General features: G+C 47.5%; 1 protein-coding gene across 2 annotated transcripts in view; it reads right to left on the bottom strand.

Annotated features, from left to right (window-relative positions):
• The window catches only part of coq8b (coenzyme Q8B), a 31,954-nt gene that overhangs the window by 853 nt on the left and 19,921 nt on the right, over positions 1-11,180 (bottom strand). Inside the window, exons 11-14 of one of the 2 annotated variants that reach the window (XM_055663611.1) lie at positions 9,232-9,373; positions 8,127-8,234; positions 5,143-5,208; positions 1,948-2,034 (exon numbers count right to left, since the gene is read on the bottom strand). In XM_055663611.1, coding sequence (XP_055519586.1) covers positions 1,948-2,034; positions 5,143-5,208; positions 8,127-8,234; positions 9,232-9,373 — 403 coding nt within the window. The remainder of the gene's footprint in view (positions 1-1,947; positions 2,035-5,142; positions 5,209-8,126; positions 8,235-9,231; positions 9,374-11,180) is intronic. The other variant, XM_055663612.1, reaches the window with a different exon arrangement.

The raw sequence follows: 11,180 nt of genomic DNA, 5'->3' as shown, positions 1-11,180 counted from the left end.
CCCCTGATCCCTTTAGCCACAAGCCATTCAATATGATCATGGCTGATCATCAAACTCAGTATCCTGTACCTGCCTTCTCTCCATACCCCCTGATCCCTTTAGCCACAAGCCATTCAATATGGTCATGGCTGATCATCCAACTCAGTATCCCATCCCTGCCTTCTCTCCATACCCCCTGATCCCTTTAGCCACAAGCCATTCAATATGGTCATGGCTGATCATCCAACTCAGTATCCCATCCCTGCCTTCTCTCCATACCCCCTGATCCCTTTAGCCACAAGCCATTCAATATGATCATGGCTGATCATCCAACTCGGTATCCCATCCCTGCCTTCTCTCCATACCCCCTGATCCCTTTAGCCACAAGGGCCACATCTAACTCCCTCTTAAATATAGCCAATGAACTGTGTGGCCTCAACTACCTTCTGTGGCAGAGAATTCCACAGATTCACCACTCTTGGTGTGAAAAATGTTTTTCTCATCTCGGTCCTAAAAGATCTCCCCCTTATCCTTAAACTGTGGCCCCTTGTTCTGAACTTCCCCAAAATCGGGAACAATCTTCCTGCATCTAGTCTGTCCAACCACTTAAGAATTTTGTAAGTTTCTATAAGATCCCCCCTCAATCTTCTAAATTCTAGCGAGTACAAGCCGAGTCTGTCCAGTCTTTCTTCATATGAAAGTCCTGACATCCCAGGAATCAGTCTGGTGAACCTTCTCTGTACTCCCTCTGTGGCAAGAATGTCTTTCCTCAGATTAGGAGACCAAAACTTAACGCAATACTTCAGGTGTGGTCTCACCAAGACCCGGTACAACTGCAGTAGAACCTCACTGCTCCTATACTCAAATCCTTTTGCTATGAAACATGTAGGAAGCAACTGCAGATGCTGGTTTACACCGAAGATGGACACAAAATGCTGCAGTAACTGAGGCAGCATCTCCGAAGAGAAGGAATTGTCCACTCTGGAGTTTAGAAGGATGAGAGGTGTTCTCATTGAAACATATAAGATTGTTAAGGGCTTGGACATACTAGAGGCAGGAAACATGTTCCCGATGTTGGGGGAGTCAAAAACCAGGGGCCACACAGTTTAAGAATAAGGAGTATAGCTACTGAACTGGCCTCAACGACCTTCTGTGGCAGGGAGAATAATGTTTTAAGAATAAGGGGTAAGTCATTTAGAACGGAGACGAGGAAACACTTTTTCTCACAGTGAGTGGAGAGTCTGCGGAATTCTCTGCCTCAGAGGGCGGTGGAGGCAGGTTCTCTGGATGCTTTCAAGAGAGAGCTAGATAGGGCTCTTAAAAAATAGCGGAGTCAGGGGATATGGGGAGAAGGCAGGAACGGGGTACTGATTGGGGATGATCAGCCATGATCACATTGAATGGCGGTGCTGGCACGAAGGGCCGAACGGCCTGCTCCTGCACCTGTTGTCTATCATCTATTGGAGGGGTCAGAAATGACAACCTGCCACCTGCTGCTGAACCACAACACGACATGCTAAGCTCTCGAGCAAAACACAAAGTGCTGGAGTAACTCAGCAGGTCTGGATCCTTCTCTGGAGAAAGGAAGTAGGTGAAGTTTCGGGTCAACATTAGTTTAATTTAGTTTAGAGATACAGCGCGGAAACAGTCCCCTTGGCCCAGCAACTAGCGATTACCCCGAACACTCACACTATCCTACACACTTGGGACCTTACACAATTTTACACAATCAAATTCACATCTGACAAACCTGCGCGCCTTTGGTATGTGGCTGGAAACCGGAGCACCCGGTAAAAACCCACGAGGTCTGGGGAGGAACGTACAAACTCTGTACGGGTAGCAGGTACGTGGTCAGGATCGAACCCGGGACTCTGGCGCTGTGAGAGGGCAGCTCTACCGCTGCGCCACTCTGCTGCCTAGAGGGCTACACCCGACTTTCCATGCCACACAAGCAGGTCGCCGACTTGCCTTTGTCTCGTAGCCAGTCAGGAATTTCAGATCCCGGGATTTCTGGAGGACCTTCCCGCGGTCACCGACAGCAGCAGCTCGGACCACCTGCGGGAGACGGTGAAGGTGACAATAAAGATGGAGGTCAGGGTAGGGTCAGGCATACAACAGGCCCAAAGATAGACATAAAATGCTGGGGTAACTCAGCGGGACAGGCAGCATCTCTGGAGAGAAGGAATGGGTGACCTTTTGGGTAGAGACCCTTCCACTGTTTAAAAAACATTTTAGAAACATAGACAATAGGTGCAGGAGTAGAGGCCATTCGGCCCTTCGAGCCTGCACCATTCGCCATTCAATATGATCATGGCTGATCATCCAACTCAGTATCCCATCCCTGCCTTCTCTCCATACCCCCTGATCCCTTTAGCCACAAGGGCCACATCTAACTCCCTCTTAAATATAGCCAATGAACTGTGTGGCCTCAACTACCTTCTGTGGCAGAGAGTTCCACAGATTCACCACTCTCTGCGTGATTTTTTTTAGCTTAGCTTAGAAATACAGCGCGGAAACAGGCCCTTCGGCCCACTAGGTCCGTGCCGACCAGCGATCCCCGCACACTAACACTATCCTACACCCACTAGGGACAATATTTACATTTACACCAAACCAATTAACCTACAAACCTGTACGTCTTTGGAGTGTGGGAGGAAACTGAAGATCCCGGAGAAAACCCACGCAGGTCACGGGGAGAACGTACAAACTCTGTACAGACAGCACCCGTAGTCGGGAAGGAACCCGGGTCTCTGGTGCTGCATTCGCTGTAAGGCAGCAACTCTACCGCTGTGCCACTGAAACTGCCTTGCACATCTCCTTCACACTTAGCTCCTCTCACCCTAAAGCTCTTCCCTTTTGTCCGTGACGTTGCCAACTGAATCGTATCTAACCTGCTGTGCCCATATAGTTCAATTTATGCTCATTGCAAAAGTGACAACAGGGTCTGGGGTGGGATTAGAACCGTCAACCTTTCACATTCACAGTTGGGTGGGGAACCTACTGAGCCATTGTGAAGGGGTTTTACGAGGAGCAACTGGAGATGCTGGAAAATCGAAGGTAGACAAAATTGCTGGAGAAACTCAGCGGGTGCGGCAGCATCTATGGAGCGAAGGAAATAGGCAACGTTTCGGGACGAAACGTTGCCTATTTCCTTCGCTCCATAGATGTTGCCTCGCCCACTGAGTTTCTCCAGCATTTTTGTCTACGATATGTTGCCAGGAATAGAATAGTTTCTTTATTGTCATTGTAACATGAACCATGTACAACGAAATTTAAAAATGTCAGCCAGTCAGTGCACCATTCAAACATTTCTAAAAGCTAACGATACATACAAGATAAAATATTAAAAGATAAACAACGAAAATAAATATCACGAAAATAGCACGCATAAACACCCAACCCGCCATCCTTCTGTCGATTTCACAGTGTACCACATTCCCTTAGTATGTCTGGCCCCTCTTTTACTTGTCGGCTACATTTAGTGCTTTTATAGCAGTGGGGTTAAAACTGTTTTTTAGTCTGTTCGTCCTTGTCCTTGTAGATCTGTACCGTCTGCCTGACGGCAACAGTTCAAACAGGGAGTGTCCGGAGTGGGAAATGTCCTTTATGATACTCTGGGATTTTTTGGTGCAGCGGGGACTGTGTAAGTCCTCCAAGGTAAGGAGTGTGAGCTATAGGGAGAGGTTGAGCAGGTTGGGACTCTATTCCATGGAGTGCCGGAGGCTGAGGGGTGATCTTATAGAGGTGTACACAATCATGAGAGGAATAGCCCAGAGTAAATACAAAACATGGGAAAGCAGGATTTAGTTACTATGCAACAAATAGCTGGAATAAACTTCCTGAAGATTTAAGACTTGCCTCAACTTTGACCACTTTTAAAACAAGGCTGAAAACTTTTATGTTTACTTTAGCTTTCAGCTAAATCTTAACTACATTGCACTTTTAACTTTTGCACTTTTTATAATGCATTTTTAAGTTTGCTTTTCTTTTCTTTTAGTTCTATTTTATTTCATTTTATTATTTCATTTTATTGTATGACATGTTTTTATGTGAAGCACTTTGAGTCTGCCTCGTGTATGAAATGTGCTATATAAATAAAGTTGCCTTGCCTTGCCTAGATCGGGTAGATGCACAGAGTCTCTTGCCCAGAGTAGGGGAATCGAGGACCAGAGGACACAGGTTCAAGGTGAAGGGGAAAAGATTTAATAGGAATCTGAGGGGTAACTTTTTCAGGGTGGTGGATGTATGTGGAACAAGCTGCCAGAGGAGGTAGTTGAGGCTGGGACGATCCCAACGTTTAAGAAACAGTAAGACAGGTGCATGGATAGGACAGGTTTGGAGGGATATGGACCAAACGCGGGCAGGTGGGACATAGAAACATAGAAATTAGGTGCAGGAGTAGGCCATTCGGCCCTTCGAGCCTGCACCGCCATTCAATATGATCATGGCTGATCATCCAACTCAGTATCCCGTACCTGCCTTCTCTCCATACCCCCTGATCCCCTTAGCCACAAGGGCCACATCTAACTCCCTCTTAAATATAGCCAATGAACTGGCCTCAACAACCCTCTGTGGCAGAGAGTTCCAGAGATTCACCACTCTCTGCGTGAAAAAAGTTCTTCTCATCTCGGTTTTAAAGGATTTCCCCTTTATCCTTAAGCTGTGACCCCTTGTCCTGGACTTCCCTAACATCGGGAACAATCTTCCTGCATCTAGCCTGTCCAACCCCTTAAGAATTTTGTAAGTTTCTATAAGATCCTCTCTCAATCTTCTAAATTCTAGAGTATAAACCAAGTCTATCCAGTCTTTCTTCATAAGACAGTCCTGACATCCCAGGAATCAGTCTGGTGAACCGTCTCTGCACTCCCTCTATGGCAATAATGTCCTTCCTCAGATTTGGAGACCAAAACTGTACGCAATACTCCAGGTGTGGTCTCACCAAGACCCTGTACAACTGCAGTAGAACCTCTCTGCTCCTAGTGTAGGGACTAGTGTAGCAGGGACATGTTTGCCAGTGTGGGCAAGTTGGGCCGAAGGGCCTGTTTCCACACTGTATCACTCTAGGTGGCCACCTAGTGTCTGGGAAAGCAACAGCACATTCCCCACCACTCCCACGGACTTGATTTACATTCTACAGGGACAGCAAAGAATCATTTGACATACCTCAATGTAGTTATCTGTAAATTCTTTATCAAATTCCCTGCTCGCACCAAAGTCCAATAGAGTTAACTGTTGGAACAGGAAATACAAAGTTAAATCCTGTTGTCTAAACCGCTGATTGAAGCATTACAACAGGTAGCCTGTCGTACATGTTAATTTAGCTGGTAGTCCCGGGTTCAATCCTGGACTCCCCTGCTGTCTGTGTGGAGTTTGCACATTTAACGCGCTAAAAAGCTTTTCACTTTACCTCGGTACAATTGACAATAAATTATAAAGTATAATTATAACGCAGCTCCCATCCTGCGTTTGGACTGTTCGACCTGCTGCCCTCTGGAAGGCGCTATAGGTGCATCAAATCCAGGACAAACAGACTCAGGAATAGTTGCTTTCCGAGAATTATAACTACTATTAATTCTAATTCACACATGCACTGACTACACTGCCCAACACGGACTTCCATCTGTATATATGTATATATGTATGTAGCGCCGCAGAAATTGTGCACCTATTCCCGCCCCCATCCCCCCCCCCCCCCCTTCTCCCTTCTGTTTTTTGTTTTTTCTGTTTCTTGTTTTTTGTGCTAAATTGTATGTATGCACTGAGTACGAGCAGCTTTCATTTTCACTGTACATGTATAGTGACAATAAATGGCATATCATATCTATAAACTATAGAGCAAAGAGGTCCTGCTGCAGTTGTACAGAGCCCTAGTGAGACCACACCTGGAGCATTGTGTGCAGTTTTGGTCCCCTAATTTGAGGAAGGACATTCTTGCTATTGAGGGAGCCCAGAGTAGGTTTACAAGGTTAATTCCCGGGATGGCGGGACTGTCGTATGCTGAGAGAATGGAGCGGCTGTGGGCTTGTACGCTCTGGAGTTTAGAAGGATGGGAGGATATCTGGGGTGGAAGATTGCAACCTTCACGTGGTCCCCGCCCTGTTTTGACTAATGCAATCAACTCGACGTGCACAAACGGAATATCAAATAGAACAAGTTGTCCAACAACTTTAGGCTGTGCACGCCACACAAAAGAAGAAGTGGGGATCTCATTGAAACATATAAGGAGGTGGAACGTGTTTCTAGCTTCAGGTTCCTGGGAGTCAACATCTCCGATGACCTCTCTTGGACCCACAATACCTCTACTCTGATCAAGAAGGCTCGTCAGCGTCTCTTCTTCCTGAGGAGACTGAAGAAGGTCCATCTGTCTCCTCAGATCCTGGTGAACTTCTACCGCTGCACCATCGAGAGCATCCTTACCAACTGCATCACAGTATGGTATGGCAACTGCTCTGTCTCCGACCGGAAGGCATTGTCTGCGGAGGGCGCTCAGCATCACCAAGGACTGCTCTCACCCCAACCATGGACTGTTTACCCTCCTACCATCCGGGAGGCGCTACAGGTCTCTCCGTTGCCGAACCAGCAGGTCGAGGAACAGCTTCTTTCCGGCGGCTGTCACTCTACTCAACAACGTACCTCGGTGACTGCCAATCACCCACCCCCCTCCCCCCCGGACACTTATTATTTTTTTTAATTCAAATCGTTTGCTATGTCGCTCTTCAAGGGAGATGCTAAATGCATTTCGTTGTCTCTCTGTACTGTACACTGACAATTAAATTGAATCTGAATGTGAATCTGAATCTGAATCTGATAAGATTGTTAAGGGCTTGTGTGCATGGGTGATCGATGGTCGGAGTGGACTTGGTGGGCTGAAGTGCTTACTTCCTTGATGCATATTTCAATTCAATTCAATTTAATAAGATCAGAGTTTGATTCATTGAAAGATACAGCAAGGAAACAGGCCCTTCAGCCCACCAGTCCCATGTTATCCCACTTTCTCATCCACTCCCTACCCACTAGGGGCAATTTACAGAGTGGCCAATTAGCCCACAAACCCGCACATCTTTGGGATGTGGGAGGAAGCCGGAGTATCCAGAGGAAGCCCACGCACTCACTGGTGTGAACAAGTGATCAATGGGCAGCATGGACTCAGTGGGCCGAAGGGCCTGTTTACATGCTGTATCTTTAAATTAATCATGCTCTGATCTTATTCAATTAAATGGAATTGAAATTGAAATATACTTAATGGAAAAATGCCCTTTGTCTGACCATCGATCACCCTTGCACACTCATTCTATGTTAGATCACTTTCACCTCCATCCCCGACACACTTATTTACAGACGGCAATTAACCTAAAAACAGCCGGAGAAAACCCACGCAGGTCACGGGGAGAAGGTACAAACTTCGTACAGACAGCACCCGTGGTCAGGATCGAACCCGGGTCTCCAGCGCTGTAAGGCAGCGACTCTACCCGCTGTGCCACAGTGCCATGCTTCGTTTTGGAGAGGCAGGTTCTCTTAAATGGGGGAAGCAGCAATGATCTCCCCTCCGATGCTGGCGTGTGTTACCATCCTGGGAATCAGGGGGGTTAGGAATGAAGCAAGCATGGACATCCGGCTCATCGCGAATCTTGTCTAACTTTTAGAGATACATTGTGGAAACAGGCCCTTCAGCCCACTGGGTCCATGCTGACCAGTGATCACTTCGTACACTAGTTCTGTCCTACACAGTTTTTAAATGCCAATTAATCTACGCTATATTTAAGAGGGAGTTGGATGTGGCCCTTGTGGCTAAGGGGATCAGGGGGTATGGAGAGAAGGCAGGTACGGGATACTGAGTTGGATGATCAGCCATGATCAAATTGAATGGCGGTGCAGGCTCGAAGGGCCGAATGGCCTACTCCTGTACCTAATTTCTATGTTTCTATGACAGGCAGCGTTTCTGGAGAGAAGGAATGGGTGATGTTTCGGGTCGAGAACTGTCTTTGGAGTGTGGGAGGAAACCGGAGTACCTGGAGAAAACCCACGAGGTCACAGAGAGAGAATACACAAACTCCGTACAGACAGAGCCCGTGGTCAGGATCGAACCCGGGTCTCCGGTGCATTAAGGCAGAGGCTCTACCCGCTGGACCACCTTGCCGCCTTCTCACCTTCCCTTTCTCCGCATCGAAGAAGAAATTGGCCCAGTTAGGGTCGGTCTGCATGAAGCGGAACTCAAAGACTTCCCGCAGGCAGAGTTCGAGGATGCCGGAGCAAATCTGAAAATCAGAATACAAAGACCCTTGAGCAAAGCAAGGATGCGTAGGAAAACAAAAATACGTCACATTCTCATGAATCACTCGCGACAAGCGCTAAATGTTATAAATTAATCCCCTCAATTATTCACCTGCTGTGAGAAAGAAGACATTCTGGACAGAGTGCAGAGAAGATTTACAAGGATGTTTAGTTGGATTTATTGTCACGTGTACCGAGGTACAGCGAAAAGCCTCTGCTGCCTGCTAACCAGTCAGCGGAAAGACAATACATGATTACAATCGAGCCGTCCACAGTGTACAGATACAGGGTAAATGGAATAACGTTTAATGCAAGACAAAGTCCAGTAAAGTCTGATCAAAAATAGTCCGAGGGATTCCTATGAGGCAGATAGGAGTTCAGCACTGCTCTCTAGATGGTGATAGGATGGTTCAGTTGCCCGATTACAGCTGGGAAGAAACTGTCCCTGAATCTGGAGGTGTGCGTTTTCACACTTCTGTACCTCTAATAGACAATAGACAATAGGTGCAGGAGTAGGCCATTTGGAAAAAGTGTTTCCTCGTCTCCGTTCTAAATGGCCAACTCCTTATTCTTAAACTGTGTGTGGCCCCTGGTTCTGGACTCCCCCAACATCGGGAACATGTTTCCTGCCTCTAGCGTGTCCAAGCCCTTAACAATCTTATATGTTTCAATGAGATATCCTCTCATCCTTCTAAACTCCACAGAGTGTACAAGCCCACAGCTGCTCCATTCTCTCAGCATATGACAGTCCCGGGAATTAAGCTTGTAAACCTACGCTGGGCTCCCTCAATAGCAAGAATGTCCTTCCTCAAATTAGGAAGGACCAAAACTGCACACAATACTCTTGCCCAATGGGAGAGGGGATGCTGCCAGGACTCAAGGGCGTGAGCTGTTGAGAAAGGTTGGGCAGGCTCGGACTTTAGTGGGGGGGAAAGAGGGAGCTGGGTGATGCGAGAAGCAGCAGGTAATTTGCATTCGAACCTTGTTTCGAGTGCGCTGGTCGAGCCCGTCACACTTGTCCAAGGGCAGGCCCGTCACCAGTTCCGCGGTAAGAACCCGCTTTGTTGTGAGTTCGTCGATCACCGCTGGGACGTAGAAGAAAGGATCGTCCTTCAGCAGCTCCCTGCGATTCAAAACCGACACGGTGGGTTAGAACCGACTACAGCGTGGCAGCACAGTGGCGCAGCGGTAGAGTTGCTGCCTCACAGCGCCAGAGACCCGGGTACGATCCTGACTACGGGTGCTTGCCTGTACATACAAACATAGACAATAGGTGCAGGAGTAGAGGCCATTCGGCCCTTCGAGCCTGCACCGCCATTCAATATGATCATGACTGATCATCCAACTCAGTATCCTGTACCTGCCTTCTCTCCATACCCCCTGATCCCTTTAGCCACAAGGACCACATCTAACTCACTCTTAAATATAGCCAATGAACTGTGTGGCCTCAACTACTTTCTGTGGCAGAGAATTCCACAGATTCACCACTCTCTGTGTGAAAAATGCTTTTCTCATCTCGGTCCTAAAAGGCTTCCCCCTTATCCTTAAACTGTGTGACCCCTTGTTCTGGACTTCCCGAACATCGGGAACAATCTTCCTGCATCTAGCCTGTCCAACCCCTTAAGTATTTTGTAAGTTTCTACAAGATCCCCCCCCCTCAATCTTCTAAATTCTAGCGAGTACAAGCCGAGTCTATCCAGTCTTTCTTCATATGAAAGTCCTGACATCTCAGGAGATGAGAAAAATGCTTTTCTCATCTATGTCCTAAAAGATTTCCCCCTTATCCTTAAACTGTGCCCCCTTGTTCTTTCTCCCCGTGACCTGCGTGGGTTTTCTCTGAGATATTCGGTTTCCTCCAGCACTCCTAAAACGTGCAGGTTTGTAGGTTAACTGGCTTGGTGTATACATGTGTAAATTGTCCCTAGAGTGTGTAGGGAGATCGCTGGTCGGTGCCGACTCGCTGGGCCGAAGGGCCTGTTTCCGCGCTGTATCTCTGAAATTAAAACTAATAAAAACGACTGCTCCTTCTGAGACTTTGAAGGGGACAGACTGAGTGCCCCTGGACACTGCTGATTAATTGTAGACTGTAGCAATTATACTTCAAAGGCTGGGCTGGTAAACAGCAGCGATCTTGCCGCAAAGAACATAAGTACTTCAACTCCCCCTCCCATTCCCAATCTGACTTTTCTGTCCTGGGCCTCCTCCATTGTCAGAGTGAGGCCTAGAGCAAATTGGAGGAACAGCACTTCATATTTCACTTGGGTAGTTTACATCCCAGCGGTATGAACATTGACTTCTCTAACTTCAGATAACCCTTGCTTTCCCCCTCTCTCCATCCTCTCCCCATTCCCAGTTCTCCCACTAGTCTTACCGTCTCTGACTACATTCTATCTCTGTCCCGCCCACTCCCCTTACATCAGTCTGAAGAAGGGTCTCGACCCGAAACGTCACCCATCCCTTCTCTCCAGAGATGCTGCCTGTCCCGCTGAGTTACTCCAGCATTTTGTGTCTAACTAACAAAAGTACAAACCTGACATCGGTGTCTGTGGAATTCTCTGCCTCAGAGGGCGGGTGCTGGAGGCTGGTTCTCTGGATGCTTTCAAGAGAGAGCTAGATAGGGCTCTTAAAAATAGCGGAGTCAGGGGAAATGGGGAGAAGGCAGGAACGGGGTACTGATTGGGGATGATCAGCCATGATCACATTGAATGGCCGGTACACAAAAATGCTGGAGAAACTCAGCGGGTGCAGCAGCATCTATGGAGTGAAGGAAATAGGCAACGTTTCGGGCCGAAATCCTTCTTCAGACATTGAATGGCGGTACTGGCTCGAAGGGCCGAATGACCTACTCCTGCGTCTATTGCCTATTGTCATCAGCTGGTGATTTGCTACATTACAGCAGTGAGGTGAAGCAAAGTAATTCAATGTCTATA

The sequence above is a fragment of the Leucoraja erinacea genome, chromosome 38 (assembly GCF_028641065.1).
Source record: "Leucoraja erinacea ecotype New England chromosome 38, Leri_hhj_1, whole genome shotgun sequence".
Lineage (NCBI taxonomy): Eukaryota > Metazoa > Chordata > Chondrichthyes > Rajiformes > Rajidae > Leucoraja > Leucoraja erinaceus.
Note: the sequence above shows the minus strand (reverse complement) of the source record. Positions and strands in the feature narration are given on the sequence as shown.